We start from the raw sequence: 18,133 nt of genomic DNA on the forward strand, positions 1-18,133 counted from the left end.
AAAGATACGGGCTGTACCCCAGTACGGTGCTCTGGTTGGAGCTGCATCTAGATGACTCCTGCCAGATGAACACTTTATGTGGGGATCAACCACCTTTCACTCTGCTCAAGGAGTTTCATAAAGGTTACACAGGATCCTGCTGGATTACAGATACAGAGAATTTTTTTTTTTACAGATATGCAGTGGAAGCCCGTTTTAGGCAACTGGACTTTAAACAGCACTGTCTCTGAAATTAGAGCCTACATTGTGTAGAAAAGTCCCATTAAACCACTAAATAAAACATAGGAGAATGTCATGATGTTTCTATAATTTACAGTAACGTCAAATTATACTTGCATTCTTGACAGTCTTTTAGATTTAATACAAAAGGTGTACGGTTTTCTATTTGTCCTGCTCCTACCATGCCTGCAGAGAGAGGCAGAGAGAAGTCTGAGGCCAGAATCACAGTGATGGAGGCACCAGACACATTCCTGCCATGTAACTTTCTGAAATCCAGACTGATAGAGTTCAAGTGAAATCCAGTCCTTACACATAGTAACCGTCAGTCAAATGTTGAGCTCTTCATTGTTTTTCAAAAATCACTTCATATCTACATGCTATTTGGAAATCAGCTTTTCAAATACAGTGTAGCTTGAACATATTTTCCTCCCAGTTCACACAGATCTTATTTCTTAAATGTTGTATAGCATCCCATACTATTGATGTACATCATTTAATTAACCAACACCCTACTGACAGGCAGATACATCTGTTCAGTCCTTAGCTGGTAGAGGGAGTGCTGAAGGAAGCCTCTTTATTTGTGTGCCTTTGCATGCTTGTGGGAGTCTTTCTGTAAGATAAAAAGGGAAAGGTGTAGCAATAGGGATAAGCATTTTAAGTTTTAGTTCATATTGCCAGATTGTCCTCTAATAGGTTTCTGACTAATTATAACCCCACAAACGGTGCTTACGAATACTTCATGCCTTCCATTCAACCTGAATATTGTCAGCCATTTGAAATATTTCTTAATCTATGTGAAAAGTGAAATCTCATTGATTTCATTTACCTTTGACTGTTGAGGCTCTTCACCTTTTCAGATGTTTATATGTCGCTCAAATTTTTTCTGTGAGTTGCCAGTTGAAATCCTTCGATCAGTTTTCTATTAGGTTGTTTATCTTTTTCTTCTCAATCTCTAGGAATTTTGTATATATTCTAAACATTAACCCCCTATTCATATGTTCCATATATTTTTACAGTTGTTGATGTTTTTATTCTTTTATATATAATACATTTATTCAAATTTCAAAAAATGTGTCTTTTTACCCTCTCTCCCAGCTACCTAATTCTTCTTCCTAGAAGCAGTGTTTTTAATTTCTTGTCTGTTCTCCCAGACATAGTTGAACAAGATATGGGAAAGTATTCAGATACCTTTTGCAAAGCCCTGTTGTTCCCCTTCCTGAGTCTCATACCCCACGTGTCCTTTGGTTCCAGCTGCGATACTATGACTCGGGTGAGGACACCAGCTGTAAGGGCCACATCGACCTGGCTGAAGTAGAAATGGTCATCCCTGCCGGCCCCAGCATGGGCGCCCCGAAGCACACGAGTGACAAGGCTTTCTTTGATGTAAGTTGACCTTGTCTTTTCCTGGCTCTCTGCACGTAATCCCTTACAGTCAGTCCATCCGCTCCAAGAATGACAGGGCTTCAGAGCAGCTGATGGTGACTACCGATGGGCCACAGCCCCACCCTGGCTGTGGGAACTGCTGCAGAACCTGAAGCCAGCACTCTTAATCCCCAAACCTGACCTCTCCCCGCTGTCCCTGTGGCTCATAAAGGCTGCGTGTTGCTTTGCACAAAAGACTTCTTCAAAAGGTATCCAACTACACTTGGAAGCAGAGGAACTCCTTGTTAAATATTGTTATTCACTCACCACCTTCTGTCAAGAACAGATGTTACTTCCCTTTTATATCTTGTTGTCTTCAAGCTTGATCATCCAAAAAAAACATCATTAGTCACACATGATGCCTGTCTTCCCTGACATCTTCAGCAGGCCTTGGGACATTTTATGGGCCACATGATAGGGGACTTATGTAGTCCCCAGAGCCAAGCAAGACTTCATACCAAACACAGGTCTTATTCTAGTGCCCTGCTCAGGCTGTGAGGCCATTTCCCTGACTCTGAACTCCCAGTGAGGCCCCAGCTGAAGACTTAGAGAAAGAGATGGGAAGGGTATGTGAAAGCCAACCCCAGCATGATGTGGATGAAGCTCAGTCTTCTTGGCTCCTTTGCTGCATGGCTGCAGTACATGGGTGAGGCAAGAAGCTCCAGCTATTCCACACCCTCTTCCTTAGTCAAGAAGGTACAAAGTCAGGCTTTTCTGGAATATCTGTCTTCTCTGCAGACCCTTCTGTTAAGATCCCCTGTGACTCTGGGGACCAGGAAAGTAAAATCACTTCCATACACAATGGCAGTACAGTGGAGGGCAGAGAAATAACGGAGGTTCCAGGGTAGCATGAAAAGGGAAGGTCTCAGGGATTGATTAGCTCACATGACCAAACCTGTAGACTAGCCCTGCCCTCATCTCTGCTTCTCTTCCTTTGTTTTTGCAGCTCAAGACCAGCAAACGTGTGTATAACTTCTGTGCCCAGGATGGACAGAGTGCCCAGCAGTGGATGGACAGGATCCAGAGCTGTATCTCTGATGCCTGATACCCATGGTCAACCCACACAGAAGAGGGAGGAAGGGCTTGTGCTGCCAGATAGGAAAAAAGTGCATGAATCCTTGAAGAGCTGACAGCTTCCTGCTCAGTTCTGATGAGTCATCCTAGGGCCTGAGGTTCTCCTGCCCAGACTTAGCCATTCCCCTCTCTCGGCAGTTGCTACATCTTCTTAGCCGGAGTAGATGTGTCACACAAGTCTGGTCAAGAGCCCCAGGCCCTCCCTGCATCGTGCACTAGGTTGTTCTAACCTAGTGGTTAGGACAATCCCTTGTGGTTAGGGATCAGAAGAATGCTTCCTGAGCCATCTGTCACCCATCCCCTAGCCAAGCGGCTACCACCCACCTGGGTCCTTCTTCATGAAAGCAGGATCCTTTCTGTTCTCCAAGGTCATAACTTCCTTGGAGAACTTCCTGACAAGCAAAACTCAAAATCCTCCAAGACTATCTTCCATTCTGCCTAGGTTTCCCATTGGAGGCTCCTGCTCTTATTGCCCAACCTTAGAGATACTTGGTTCTCTGGTGCTGCCGAAGGTGCTTCCAGGATCCCTGCTCAGCGCTGGGGTTCACAGCAAGACCACCAGTGCTCAGGCAGGCCAAGGGGCACACAGAATAGCCTGATGGGAAAGATTGGCCAGGGAATGGTGCAGTAATCACCAGGCCAATGCAGGAAAACACCGCTTCCAAAACACTGAGTTTTCCTAGGCCAAAGGTGCCCTGAGGATCCAGGACTTCATGGTCCCATGTATTCTTCTGCTCCCTGACAGCTTCTTACACAAAATAACATGCAGAAAGCTGAATGCACTAATTCACAAAACAGCCACTTGCACTGAACTCTAATAAAGTGAAGATGTTGGAGAGGCAGAAGCCAGCTGTTTATGAGCACACCACCCCTGTGACAAGGGCTGTATAGCCGCGGTCGCACCGTGGCGTGACTGGATACCCAAACAGCACCTCTGCACGTGAACTTAAGGACTTGTTTAGTCGGTTAGATTTTCTGTACTTTTGATAACCTGTGTTTGTCCAGCTTGAGATACAGGAATGCTGTTTGCTCACAGTGAACAGAGACAGCTTTTCTGCAACAGCCACTGGTCAGCTGGAGTCGTAGGTAGCTAGATCATCACATTTGTTTTGAAATGTTAATATGTTAAATACCAAACTAATGTTTCAAAAATATGTATATATGATTTCTATACCCTTGTTTTTCAGGTAGTCTGCTTATAATTTAATATAAAATTAACTGATTCATTCATAAGATTTCAGTAATTTTAAAATGGTTCCCTTTTTAAAAAGCCACTTTGTAGATGAAAAATAAATCAGATTTTCAAATTTAAAATTATCTACACACTAGGAAACAGAACTGTGTTAATATATAAGAAATTCGGGGATAATAAGAATGAAGGCTTTTTCTATCATTTTCATTTTATAAATTGCCACCTGTGAAAATGTTTTTGCACATTATTTGTATTTTTCTTTGTATATGAAATAATTTTTTGTACTCTGTAAAATATGGAGCCCACTGTACCTTCAGCTATTTGAGACTTTACACAGTGCTTCTTTTGTAACTGGATTCTTTTAACTTTCATGAAGGCACTACATGCCTTGTATTCACTAACCACCTTGAATTAAACATTTCTTAAGAAAAAGCATCCCTCACTTACTGAAATAGAGCTCATTGTGCGTTGCGGGACACTTAGGAGGCCACACTCATGATTCATACACGGGACTAAAAGTTCAAGGGTAAAGCACAGCATAACCCATCTCTTGTCTTGGTTTATTAATGTCGTCACTGCCCTGGTTCTGAACACACTGCTGCAGAGTTTAGGGAAGAGGCCCGCCCTGTGCCTCTGATGAGCTGTGTGAAGTTGGTTAAATCCTTTACCTCTTCCAGGTTGCAGTTTCGCCACCTGTGGCATATGGCAACTGGCAAGAATTTTAGGCAGGAGAAATCAAACGCTAGTTCAGAAGCAGATTTTTCTGCTTCAGGAAGTTGTTAAACAGCACAGTCTGGACCATACTTCCTCTCGTTAAGCTCTTGGAGTTTACCTTGGGGACCCCGATTACATCTGGATGGGGAGCCAACAGAATGCAGGTTCTCAGGGCTGAACCCCCAAGTCTGGAGATCCAGGGAGAAGGAAGGGCCCCATCGTCGCCCTCCTGAGCCTTCCAATTTCCTGAGTCTCCAGGACTCCTGGGACCTGCCATTCTGCACGCTGTGACCCTGACATGACTAACAAGGGAAACAGCTGGGAGTCGAGCCCAAGAGTGTCAGGCCGCCCTTCGTTCCTCAACCTTAGCTGTGTGGGGAGAAGGGTACTGGGTTCCAAGGAAGAAAGACTAGGGCCTGGAGCCCTGGCCCTGCGGCTCCCCTGACAAGGCCTTTCTATACCTGGGTTCTTGCAGCCCCAGGGGAGCACAGGCCCCACTCCCCAAAACCTTCAGCCCAGGTTCTTCATCTTACCTCCCTAGCCCCTCTACCCGATGACCTCACTCCAGAGCTGGAGTGTTAACTGTTAATAGTACGGCTAATTTGTTTCTCAATGAAAATTGACTTTTATAGATATTTCATTCGGAGTTGTTTTAAGACTTGTTAAGTAACTCCATTATCTCAAAGAACTTCTGAATAATCTCAAGATCTCAGGCTGATAACCAGGAAATGCCCTCAGCATTTCAGCAATCAGAGCTATGAATTAAGCCAAGAATAAAACAGTATTGTCAGGGGAAGCACACTGATTGAAACCGCCCACCCTGGCCAGGCACCATAGTAACCATTTGCATGAGTTGTTCTATGACAGGCAGTCCTGGTAAGGAACAGGGAACCAAATAAGCCTCCACCAACCAGAAGAGTTCGGGAAAGGTCAAGGGAGATAGCACCTGTCTGACCACCTCCCAGAATCCTCCTCTCTGGCATCCATCTTGGCTGAACAAGGTGAGCACCACCAGGAAAGGCTCTGAGTCAGAATGACTGGCTAAGGACAACCCGGAAACTAATCCCATCACCATAAAACCCGAGACTGCAAGCCACGTGACAGCAGTTCTCCTGGGTTCCCTTACCCTCCTGCTCTCCGCCCGGGTGCCCTTTCCCAATAAAATCTCTTGCTTTGTCAGCACATGTGTCTCCTCAGACAATTCATTTCCGAGTGCTAGACAAGAGCCCAGTTTTGGGCCCTGGAAGGGACCCCCTTTCCTGCAACAGTATATGGATGAAGAGATAAGACTTGGAGCAGTACTGCCAAATAGAAATATAATCAAGCCACTGTGAATCTTTTTTAAAAAGTAAAAAGAAATTGATAAAGTTTTATAACATTTTATCTTTTCAATAATTTATTTACTGTAATCTATCAAAATTGACATGTTGAAATAATCAGTACAAAAAATTTCTCATGAACTAGTTCATACTGAGTCCTCAAAACCCAGTGAGTATTTTGCACCTACGGTCTATCTCAGTTTGGACCAGTATGTTATCTTTTTTCCAACACCATTTCTCATACAAAATTCCTGTCGTTCCTCACTCCCTTCTCCAGTTCCCCCATACAGCTGGGTGTCCCGCAGTTCATCCAGTTCAGACGCTTCCTCCTCAGAGTCAGCCCAGACCCCATAGTTGAGGGCTTGGTCCCACATGAGTGTCCCCCCTTCAGATGCCACTTGCAAGTCCCAGGGGCCACCAGACTTTTGACCAATGCACAACCCCCTCCTCGGGTTCAGTGATTGTGCAGAATAACATGCACAGCTCAGGAAGTGCGTGGTCTGTGCTTATCAGTGTGTCCTAAGGAAGCAACAGCCACAAGGAAGGGATGCGTGGGGCAAGGATCGGAGAGAGGGTGGCCTGCGCCCTCCCAGCCCCTCTCTGTGGTCGCCAGCTGGGAAGCTCTCTACATCCCGTCAGGATTTTTTCATAACCCACTCTCCAGTCCCCCTGGAGGTGTAATTTCCCACACCCCGTTCGCACGTAGTTCTTTCTGGTAACCACCCTGAAGCTATCTAGGGGCCCAGCCTGAGTCACTGCATTCACATAAACACAGGTGTGGGCAGAGGGACTCATTATGAATAACAAAGGCACGCCTTTCACTCAGGAAGTTCTAAAGGTTTTAGCAACTCCATGTCACAAACCCAGGACAAAGATCCAAAAAAAAAACTTTTTAAAATTATACCACAACTAGCCACATTCCTGGGCTACTATGCTAGGCAAGGCAGATTTAGAGCAAGCAACCTGCTCAAAGCAGAGCCAAAGTGGGAGGTGAGGGACCTCCGTGCTGCATCTAATTCGTGATAAGACCTTGAACTACATCTTAACTTTAAGGCTTTGACCTATAAAATGAAGGACCCTGATCTGTGAACTTGTGATTCCAAGGATTCACCTTTGCAGCAACTGAGGCTCCAAACTGTGATGGAAAGGATTTGCTGAAAGAGACCAAAGCATCTAAATCAGCGCTTCACAAATTGTAGCATGTGTATGAATCATCTTGCTAAAATGAAGATCCTGACTCAGTAGGATTGAGAGGGGACTTGACATTCCATATTCCTAATATGCTCGAAGGTGACACTGAGGCTGCTGGTCCAAGGATCCTGCTTTGAGTGGTGCTAACAGACGTGTTCGTCCCAGTCCTCTGAGAAGCAGGCGCCAAATGCGCAGCAAAGTAGGGGAGGTTGGGAGAGTCAGGAGACCAGCGTGCAGGCATGACCTTGTCAAAGACCCAGGGAAGGGAGGGAGGAGGAAAAGCTGGGTGGGAGACTCAGACTGTGGAGTAACTCTAAGGAAGTTCGGCAAGGCAGATGAGAAGTCCTCAGGACATCACGAATCATCAGAGCAACCCCACACCTCCCCAGGACAGCCTGGGACACCCACCCCGTTCAGCCATCAGCATGCTGCAGCCAGGGAAACAAACAGCAGTGGATTCCAAAATGCAGCAGCAGCTGGGGCCCACAGTCACACACAGGCTGTGCACTCAGAGACCCAGGGGGTCTTCTCACCATGGTCACAGAGCACCTCTCACAGCCAGCTTCCAGAGAAGTTTCTCCCAGTTTCCCCTGGGCCTCTCTTCTAGCCAAACTCAGAGGCGAGTCCAAGGACTAATACAGCGCCCTTGATGCAGTTCATCTCATGCCCTCCCTCTTCCCACTCTCCATTCTGAGTTCCCCTCACCCTCAGCCACCTCAGGGTATGCTGAGGACTCTCCTGGAGATGTGATCCAAGCCTTCATTGAAGGAGGTTGTTGTTGTTTAGTTGCTAAGTCGTTTCCGACTCTGTGACCCTATGAACTGTAGCCCCATAGGCTCCTCTGTCCATGGGATTTCCCAGGCAAGAATACTGGAGTGGGTTGCCGTTTCTCTCTCCAGATCTTCCCAACTCTGAGGGAGGACCAGGGTAATCAAACCTGTCTCAGATCAGGACTGCTGCACAGGTCTCCTTGGGTTACGGTGGGGATTACTTGGGTGGCTAGAAGGTCACCCTCCTTCCTGCCCCCATCATGTAGAAGCAGCCCTGTCTTCTGCTGATCAGGGTCAAGGACCCCTGCTGGTTCCTGGACACAGGAGTCGTCGCCTTGGTGACAGCCATGAGCCGTGGTTCAGCAGGACCCTTCCTGTGTCCCTGGTCAAATGCTCAGCTGTGTAGAATCCATGCCTTTGGATCAGGCCTTCTGTAAGTTCCCGGGCAGTGGTGCTGACTGAGGCTCTCTGGTCAGGAAGGGCAAACTCAAAGGAGATTTCCATCCCTGTGAAGATGAACCACTGGCCCTTCCAGGATGGAAAGTGCCTGAGGTAGCTGACCTGCCCCAGGCAGGAGGAGGGCCACATGCGGGCTCAGCATAGGTCTCTGCTGCTGGCAGGCTGGGCACGGAGAGGGAGCAGAACCTGGAGCAGCCTTGGGATGTGGAAGTCTGTGCGGTGGGCCAAGTCAGCCCTTGCCTGGCTCTGCCTTTGCCACTGTGGCCACCCCACTCGGGCTCATCCTGCTGGTCCCACATAGCAATGACAAGGACCAGCTAGTGTCAACCATCCAGGTCATTTTGTTTACTTATTATTCACTGCCTCCAATGTGCTGGGTGCTTTCTAATGGGCATTAACATGTGGCACTGAAATCTTGCATGATGACTTCCCTGGTGGTCCAGTGATTAGGAATCTGCCTTCCAGTGCAGAGGATGTAGGTTCGATACCTGGTCAGGGAACTAAGATCCCACATGCCGAGGGGCAACTAAGCCTGTGCAGGGCAACAAGAGATACCTGCGCGCCACAACAAAGAGCCTACATAGCCAAAATTAATTTAAAAATAAAATCTTCGTGTTTCCCCCATATGTCCATCCACTTGTCTCTACCCTACATCTCCTCGTCCCTAATCTTCCCGTTCTTCTCCTTCCAGGCCCCTGACCAAACAGGCAGTTGGCCATTGCCCAGGAGGGTATGTATCTGCTCACTACCTTGGGCCACTCTTTGTCTACAAAGTACATGACCAGGTACTCTGCTCACAGCCCTACCCAGCAGGAATATTTTCCGTTTCCCTTTAGGTCTCTGTCATACAGCTACTGCCCACCCGCAGCTCGTAGGCATGTACCAAACCAACCCATCCATAAACCAAGCTCAGGCTTGTCCCTCCTCTTCCAGCTGGTTATGCAGGACCTCCATGCGGCCGTAGGTGCAAGTCAGGGGCCGGGCCCGGCTGCGTCCTCATGGGGTCTCCTGGTGCGCTCCGGCCCCACTCAGGCTCGGCTGCAGAGGGAGCATTTTCCTCTTACGCTGGTCTACTGCCAGGCCCATCCGACTCAATGAACTGACACATCCAACACACCCCAACTCAGACTGGGCGGTTTGAGATGCCTCCTGTGATCTGACGTTCTGTCTCTACCAGAGCCTAGTAACAGGCCAGAAACTGTTTCTCAAAAGGTTTATAATCGGGGACTTCCCTGGTGGCCCAGGGGTTAAGAATCCTGTTTGCAATGCAAGTGACACTGGTTTAATCCCTGGTCTAGGAAGATCTCACATGCCACAGAGCAACCAGGCACGTGCATCATGACTATTGAGACCGTGCTCTACAAGAGAAACCACCGCAGTGAGAAGCCGGGGCACCATCGCAAAGAGCAGCCGCCACTCAGCACAAGCAGAGAAAGCTCACCTGCAGCAACAGAGACCCGGTGCGGCCAAAACATAATAAAGCTTCTAAAATTTATTTTTCAAAGGTGTGTAATCCTCTGTCCCTGATAGTGCAGCCTGCTTCAGGATCCCCGGGACTCTCCATAAGCCCCATACCACATCTTTTCCCTTTCCCACTACTGACGCTTCCAGCACCAGAGAGTCTGCCAAATGGTATGACCCAACCGCAGGACTGCACTGCAGCCTGGACCTTCTGAGCGCCTGGTCCTGTTAGGGGACCCACCAGCGGCCGGCAGCCTTCCATCTCTCCCAGAGTAAGGTGCTGTCTCTAACCAAGAGCAACCTTCCACCAAGGGCAGCCAGGCCCTGTGCTGTCTTCACTGTAAAAGATACAAGATACACCTGTTTCTTTTACTTGGGAGGGGATATCCTTGCATACCCCTGGCTGCTGAGCCCCTTACAAACCACTGGAGTGTCAGGTCCCTGAGTCTTCGCAGGTTTATACGCCTTGCTCTACACAGCATGCGACCTCGCCACGGCCTCCAGCACAGAGGCGCCTCTTGCTCATCCTGTCTCACCACCACGGTGTCACTGATATAATGGATCACTGTGATACTCACGTGGCTCTGATCTCTGGGGATTATATTATGACAAAGGGCAAGACAGTTAATGTAGCCCCGAGGTGAAACTGTAAATGAATATTGTTGTTCATCTCATGTGAACGTGAACTGTTTCTGATCCTCTTTTCAAATTGGAATGGAAAAGAAGGCATTTGCCAAATGACCGCAAAGTGCATACCTAAAGCCTTATGAATCTGCTCTAGGAATGATTCCACAGGCACAGCAGCTGCAAACAGAGCTATCACTTGGTGAAGCCTGCAGTCTTCTTCCAGGATCTGGTCAACTTCTGCAAAGGTCAGACTGGTGAATTAAATGGAGAGATGGTAGGACCGCCACCCATTCATCCTTTAAGTTGTTAATGGTGGCATTTGTTTCTGCCATCACCCCTGGGATGAGGTGTTGTTTTTTTATCTATTATCTTGAGCAGGATAAGGGAACAAGGAGAAGGCAATTTCAGAAGTTTCCACTTAGCTTTCTCTGCTGTGACAGCTCCTGCCCACTAGGCCAGGTACCCAGAGTGGGGTCCAGAGCACGTGAATTCTAATTAAACACTGCATGGGTCGTGGACCCAGTGCAAGCCCAGTTGTAGCCAGGATTCCACTTGTTCCCTGACCTCCATGGGCCCCACTCTGACAAATAGCCTGCGAGATGCCTGGAGCCTCCAAGTGTTAATATGACTCAAAACCTGCCTGGTGGCCCCCTCTCTCTAGTGAACAGTCACTCAAATAAATGGCTATAGACCTTTGGGGAAAACTGAAGGAATCATGATGATACATACTGATGGCTGTTTTGCAGGGTCCTTCCTCCTAGAGCCCTGGCCGCCTCTTCAGGAGATGGCTTCCATGTCTGAAAACAGGCTCGGGTCTGGGAACTGAGTAGGGACCCTGACTTTCTGCTGCCCCGCTCCTGCTCCTCCATTCCTGTCTGCTTCCCCGGCTGCTGACGTTAAGCAGAACCTATTGGCTGCCCATCCATTTGGCCCCTGGGGACACCATGCTCGATACACTTGTCCACTTGCCTGGCCCTCTGTCCTTGCCTGTCCATACCGGCCTTACATAATACATCACTCCAAGTGGCCACTTTCTTCAGCTGTCATGAATTTCTTCTCTACTGTCTGCCAGGGAAACTTGGGTATTTCCACTCTGTTGAGTGCTGGCTGTGACTTTTTCCAAAAGGCTTCTAGGAGCGTCTGCTCCACCCCCTGGCATCCTAGCTAGGGTATTAAATTCTATGTCTGAAGAACGTGCCCTCACGTCAATGGATTCTGGCTGATCCAGTCTTCTATTCCAGCTGCCTCAAACACTCGCAAATCCAATCCCAGGAAATCCCCCTGCCTTCTGCCAGTACCCACCGTGGTTCTTATTCTTTCCTAGGGTAGTTTCCTTCCCCCTTATCAGGCCCAGCATGTCCCCAGCCAGATTCTTCTGGAATTCCACCCTCATCATTGTCCTTAGCAGACAGGAGAGGAAGCAGGTGCTGCTCCTGGGAGGGGACCCGCTGCCCTGTGGAAGCGAGGCCTCAGTGGCATCTTTCAGTGCAGGGGAGGTGGGAGTTCTCCCAAGGAAGTGTGGGCCACACCTGCCAGCCCAGAGGGTCAGGGAGGCTGCAGCTTCAGTGACCTCAGGGTGCCATATTTACCCAGTACAGCCTGACCCCCATACAACTACCTTGGCCAAGTGCTCAGACTCATCCGGAGCTCTGCAACTCTCTTTGTCCTTACCTGCCACTCCACCACAGCTGTCCCCCACTGCTAGAGGCAAGGGCCTCTTTGTAGCCCCCCCACCTAGGCTGCGTGCTGTCCCCCTCACCCACGAGCTGCTTGTTGGGGGCTCACAGTCCCTCTTCCTCCCTTTGCGGGCCATCAGGACAAGTGAGAAGCAAGCGGCCCATCTTTTGAAGGCACTCTTCCCCCCATATTTTTCAAATTCCTGAATTATCACACCTGCCACAGAATTCATCTCTAGGAAACTTCCCTGGGTTCTCACCAGCTCTAGCATTTGAGCTACTACCAGCTCCAGGGACCATGTGGGGTCCCCACCAACCAGGATGGCATCCTCCTCCCCATCTCCTCTGTGTGAGACATTTCCAGTGAGAAGTAGGTAGGGAGTCAGGGGAGCTGGGAGAGACACCAAACTGATGGAGGTCTGAACCCTACCAGGGAGAGACAGGAGCACAGAGGGAGAGTAGAAGAGTCTAAGGTGGCAGTTTAGGCCTAAGACAGCAACAAGTCCAGTGGGGAATCCTCATGCCAGGACTGCCTGTCAAGGGCAGCCCGCAGGCCTGGGAGCAAACAGCGGTGGGTGTGAGCACAGTGGCAGAGGCCAGCCTGAAACTCAAGAGATGCATTTTCATGGCCACCACCAAAGGTCCAGGACTGGTCTCTCTCAGCATTCCAGACTCGAAGGGACTAAGGTGTCAGCCTTGCTGACCCGAGGTCAGGGTACACTGAGCTTCTGCTCTGCCACTAACTAGCTCTTTGGCCTTGGGTGGGTCCTAACTTCTCTGAGCTTTATCTTCCTCACCTATCAAATGGGAGGAAAAACTGTGATGTCAAAGTACCCAAAACAAAACGGATTCTCCATAAGCTGTTGGCTGAATCAGATTTATTCAACAAATATGTAATAAGCACCTAGGGCGGGCTGGCCAGTGTCCTGCTCTCGAGGGGCGTGCAGATCAATCAGACCCAGCACAGGCCCAAAGAGGTCACAAGTGACAGAAGGGGCAGAGCATATCTGACACAGAACAATGTCATCCCCGCCCTCATCCCCAGGACTTGCCAACATGCTATGCAGCGTGGCAAAGGAGAATTACAGTTGCAGATGGAATTAAGGCTGCCCATCAACTGACCTCCAGAGACCAGCCCAGATGGGCCCCATGTCATCACAAGAGTCCTTACATGCAGAAGAGGGAGGCAGAAGCGAACATCAGAGTGAGGCGATCTGAGAAAGATTCACTCAGCCATCGCTGGCTTCGAAGACAGAAGAGGCCATGAGCCACGGAACGTGGGCAGCCCCCAAAAGCCGGGAGTACCTCCAAAAGGGATACAGCCCTGCTGACGCCTTCATTTTAGCCCAGTGAGACCCACTCTGGACTCTGACCTCCAGAAGTGTAAGATAATAAGTCTGCTGTTTTAAGCCACTAAGTTTGTAGTGATTTGTTACAACAGCAACAGAAAATTAATATAGCATCCTACAGATAAAGTACCTTGATACAAGTCATGATAGGTGTGTGCAAGGCACTAGCACCCAGCACAGGCTAGGCTGGGAAAGGAGTCGCTGTAAGGGGGGCACTTACACACAAACGCAGCCCCGCACACACAGACAACAGGCGGCGGCTGCATGTTCATACCTGTACACTTGCACGAGCACACACCCACTTATACATGCAGATGCTGTCTGACATGGGCCCACCCATTGCCTCTGTCAACATCTGAATTTCCTGGTGGCAGCTGAGTTTAGCAGGTGAGGCTGGGGGTTCCTTGCATGACCACATTGCTTGAGCCTCACCAGACAGAAGCCATGTCTCTGCCCAGGGCCTCAGTATGTGAGGTACCAGAGTCAGTCCTGATAAGGGGCACACTCCCCCATATCTCCAGACGTAGGATGGAACCGACTACGAGTAGACCCATCACCCCAAAGCACTGTGTGCCCACCTTTCAGGCATTCCAAAAGCATTCATGGATGTTTGCTGTTCTGATTACTCTAGACTCCAAGTAAAATAATCCATTCCCCAGACCTGAAAGATTTGATGTCTAGTGTGATCAGAGTTGTGATGGGATGGGGACAGCTAGAAGCCCATAGACAGATGGGAGGGGAGCCCAGTCCAGCCCTGGGGATCCGAGAAGACTTCCCTGAATAAGTGACATTTATGCTGAGTCCAGGGATGCGAAGGTGCGCGGAGGAGGGCAGGGAAGGCAGTTAGGCCAGGCTGGGACGCGTATTTAGAAAGATCTCTCTGGTGAAGAGTGCATAGGGGAGAGTGAGGAGGGAGGGCGGCTGGAGGCCACCGTGGCTGTTCAGACTTGAGAAGGCAGCGCGGCTGCGTAGATACAGAAGCCTCGGAGACAGGCCTGAGGTGGCATTTGTAGAACTTGGGGCCTGACTGGTGGACAGAGGGGATGGAGGGACAGTCTGGTCAAGTGGATGCCTGGGACACCTTAAAAGGTCCCAGTCTCACAGTCAAGTGCTGAGAGCGGGGAAAGGATGACTAGGCAGACAGCGGAGGCCTTGGCCTAGCCTCCCCAGATACTCCCTGGGGGTGGTGGGCGATGTGGAGAGAGGGCACGGGCAACGCTTCCGAGCCTTGGGAGGGGGTGTGTCTCACAGCATCCGGCAGGAGACCCTCTGTCCAAGGCACAGACCCTCCATACAAGCTGATGGAAAGAGAGAACGGCAGTGGTCCCTCTCTGTTTTGCAGTTTAGAAAGGTTACCTGACCTGCCTGAGGTCACACGGTGGCATCCGACGAGCCAGGTTTGCACCCAGGCTCGTGTGCCCGTGTCCGGGGCCAATCCTACCTGGACATCATACTTCAGCTGGGCCAGGACCTGTGACCTCTGCCTCCCACTGGGCCTGGTCAGGCCACTCAAGGCCAGGAACATGGCCTCATCCTCCTGGGGCTGGGCCAGGGCGTAGAGTCCCATCCGTGGTGGGGATGGGCTGGGGTCCTCCACGGGAAGGAGAGGTGGGCCCTCAGCTGACGCAGGCCCCCCGGCCTGCTCCACACGGGCCACCCAACCCCCAGCAAGACTATCCGGGAAGCAAGCCCCTCATGTGGAAGCAAGGGTTCCCACCTCCCTCCAGGAGGAGCACAGACCGAGCCTGCTTGCCTGCCCACCCTTCTCCGTCACACAACTTAGCAATGCAGGGCCTTCCAGGAAACTGGTGGGCCTGGCCAGAAAAAACAGCTCCAGGGCTTAGAATCAGGATGCTCCTGCGATCCTGCTGAGATCTGGTCCTGTCTGAGCCTCTGTTTCCTCGTCTGAAATATGAGGTTGGGCTCCTTTACCCTGGAGCTCTAGCAGCTGTGATGGTCTCCCGCCACTGCTCTCCCACCTCTGGCCCCATCCCAGTCTAAGGCTCGGACGGCAGAGGCCTGGTCCCTGCAGAGGGCCCCCGCCTCTGGCCTCAGCACGTCCACCTCCTCACTCCCCGCGGGCCCCCCGAGGTTCGGCGTGGGCCCCCGCCAGAGGAATGTGAGCCATTCCCGGCATCTCCTCCCCTGCGGCCAGCTCGGAGAGAGGCTGGGGCCTCTGGGCCACTCTGACAGGAAATTAGCTGGGCCTGGCCTTCCCCACTACCAGCTGCTCCGCTGACCCTGACCCTGTGTTTTCCGAAACCTGATACTGCAAATTTCACAGCCTCTTCTCCTGGCGGAGCTCTGGGTCTAACGGGCCTCCAGCCTACACTCGGGTCTGCCTTCCTGCCCAGGGACAGGGCCGCCTGGACTCCAGCCCCTGCTGTGACCCCAAGCCGGCCCCACCCTCCCCAGGAGAGGCCTCTCCCCTCTCTGCGTGGTGGGGGTGGGGGGGCTTCTCTGACTCTCCTCCCGAGCAGCCGGTCCCCTGCCTCTTCGAACCCAGCAGGGACACAGGTGGGGAACATGGCGATGGGGAAGGGTCCTCACCCTCTTCCCCAGAGGCAGAGCGGTAAAGAATTCGCCTGCAATGCAGGAGACCTGGGTTCAATCCCTGGATTGGGAAGATCCCCTGGAGAAGGGAATGGCAACCCACTCCAGTTTTCTTGCCTGGAGAATTTCATGAACAGAGGAACCTGGCCGGCTACAGTCCATGGGGTTGCAAAGAGTCAGACATGACTGAGTGACACACACACACACACCTCACCCTCTTGCTAGGAGCTTTCGTTTTGCTCTTTTGTAGAAGGATTCGGAAAGGAAACCAATAAAACACACCTGAGAAGGCAATGGCACCCCACTCCAGTACTCTTGCCTGGAAAATCCCATGGACGGAGGAGCCTGGTAGGCTGCAGTCCATGGGGTTCGCTAAGAGTCAGACACGACTGAGCGACTTCACTTTCACTTTTCACTTTCATGCGTTGGAGGAGGAAATGGCAACCCACTCCAGTGTTCTTGCCTGGAGAATCCCAGGGACGGGGGAGCCTGGTGGGCTGCCGTCTATGGGGTCGCACAGCGTTGGACACGACTGAAGCGACTTAGCAGCAGCAAACCATCAAAAAAAAAAAAAAAAAAAGGCAGAACCCCTTCACGGAGTAGCTGTAACAGGGAAAACAGGCTGGAGGCTGGTAAGAGAGGATGTGGAGAGCCACTCTGGAGGCTGCTGTGGTCTAGGGAAGGGTGACGGCGGCCGCAAAAGACAACCTCCTACTTCAGAAGAAGCAACTCCATCTTCAGTCACCCTGGCCAAAAAGTCTAGGTTCGTCCTTGAAAGAATTTTCTTCTCTCTCTCACCTACAGCCCATCCATCAGCAAATCTTGATTACTCTGCCTTCAAAATACATCCTCAACTGGACAACCCGTCACCACCTTTGCCACTGCCGCGCTGGGTGAGCTCCCCCTGGGTTTCTGCAGGAGCCTCCTAACTGGGCTCCCTGCCTCCACCTTGGACCCCGTTAGTCTGTTCCCAACATGGAAGCCAGAGCGGCCTTTGAAACCACAGAAGAGTGTTGCTTCTCTGTCGAACACCCTCCAGCCTTCTCCTCTTGGAGTAAAAGCTCAAGTCCTAATCACGGCTTCCAAAACCCTGTTGCTCTGTCCCTCTGACCCCATCTCCTACCTCCGTACCCCTGTCCACTCTGCATCGGCCACACTGGACTCACTGATGCTGCTCAAACGTGCAGAGAAGTCCTGCCTCCGGGCCACCACGCTCGCCATTCCCTCTTCCTAGAAACACTCTTGCCCCAGCGATCTTCAGGGCTCACCCTCACTCTATTCACATCTCTGCTCAAATACTCCCTGATGGGAGACTTCCTGAGCCCCCTGGGCAGGCACCCCAACCCCCTAGCCCTCACGGTCGTCCCACAGCATTAACCACCTGGCACGTAACTGCTTCACGTCTGTCTCTCCCTTCAGAAAGCACACTTCCAGAGGGCAGTAACTTTTTGTTCCCAGTCTATTTTTCAGCACATAGAAGCTTTGCTGAGTACAAACAGGCACATAACCAGTCACTTGATAAAAACACCTGTGGGGACTTCCCTCACAGCCCAGTGGTTAAGACTTAGCCTTCCAATGCAGGGGGTACAGGTTCGATCCCTGGTAAGAGCCCACATGCCTCAAGGCCCAAAAACCAAAACACGAAACAGAAGCAATATTGTACCATATTCAATAAAGACTTTAAAAATAGGTCACATAAAAAAAAGAGCAAACATCTTGTGGAAGGAAGGAAGGCTCAAGGACGGCTGAGGACAACTGCTGGGCCATGAGGCAGAAAACCAGGCCAAGCAGGAGAAGGCAGAGGGAGGGGCCGCAGGGCAGGCGCGGCCAGACCTGAGAGCTGCCTGGGACAGGGAGGAGCCACCTTCCCGAGGCCCGGCCCCCAGCGAAGTGTGTCCAAGGGGCCTCGCACTCACCCTCACCCCCTTCCTGATGACACGTGGCGGGGGTGGGGTTGTCCTTTACAACCAATACCGCCTTGACTTCCAACCCCCCACCCATCCACGTCTCCACGCCTACTGCTAGCCCCATGAGCATCCCAAGCTCTAATCATTTGTCTACAAATCAAACAGTCCCTGGGCCCCTCCATTCCTATAAGCATCCATCA

General features: G+C 50.8%; 1 protein-coding gene and 1 long non-coding RNA gene across 7 annotated transcripts in view; one reads left to right on the forward strand and one right to left on the reverse strand.

Annotated features, from left to right (window-relative positions):
- The window catches only part of SBF2 (SET binding factor 2), a 499,142-nt gene extending 494,800 nt beyond the window's left edge, over positions 1–4,342 (forward strand). For all 5 annotated transcript variants that reach the window (XM_086340089.1, XM_086340087.1, XM_086340088.1 and 2 more), the window contains 2 exons: positions 1,471–1,602; positions 2,588–4,342. In XM_086340089.1, the coding sequence (XP_086196215.1) occupies positions 1,471–1,602; positions 2,588–2,686 (231 nt within the window). In that variant the 3' untranslated portion in view covers positions 2,687–4,342. The remainder of the gene's footprint in view (positions 1–1,470; positions 1,603–2,587) is intronic.
- Positions 1–18,133, reverse strand: part of LOC147357750 (uncharacterized) — a 64,790-nt gene that overhangs the window by 36,487 nt on the left and 10,170 nt on the right. The gene's annotated exons all lie outside the window — the stretch shown is intronic.

This window comes from Bos grunniens, chromosome 15 (assembly GCF_055505025.1).
Source record: "Bos grunniens cultivar Pamir isolate PY7600 chromosome 15, Bosgru_T2T1.0, whole genome shotgun sequence".
Taxonomy (NCBI): Eukaryota; Metazoa; Chordata; class Mammalia; order Artiodactyla; family Bovidae; genus Bos; species Bos grunniens.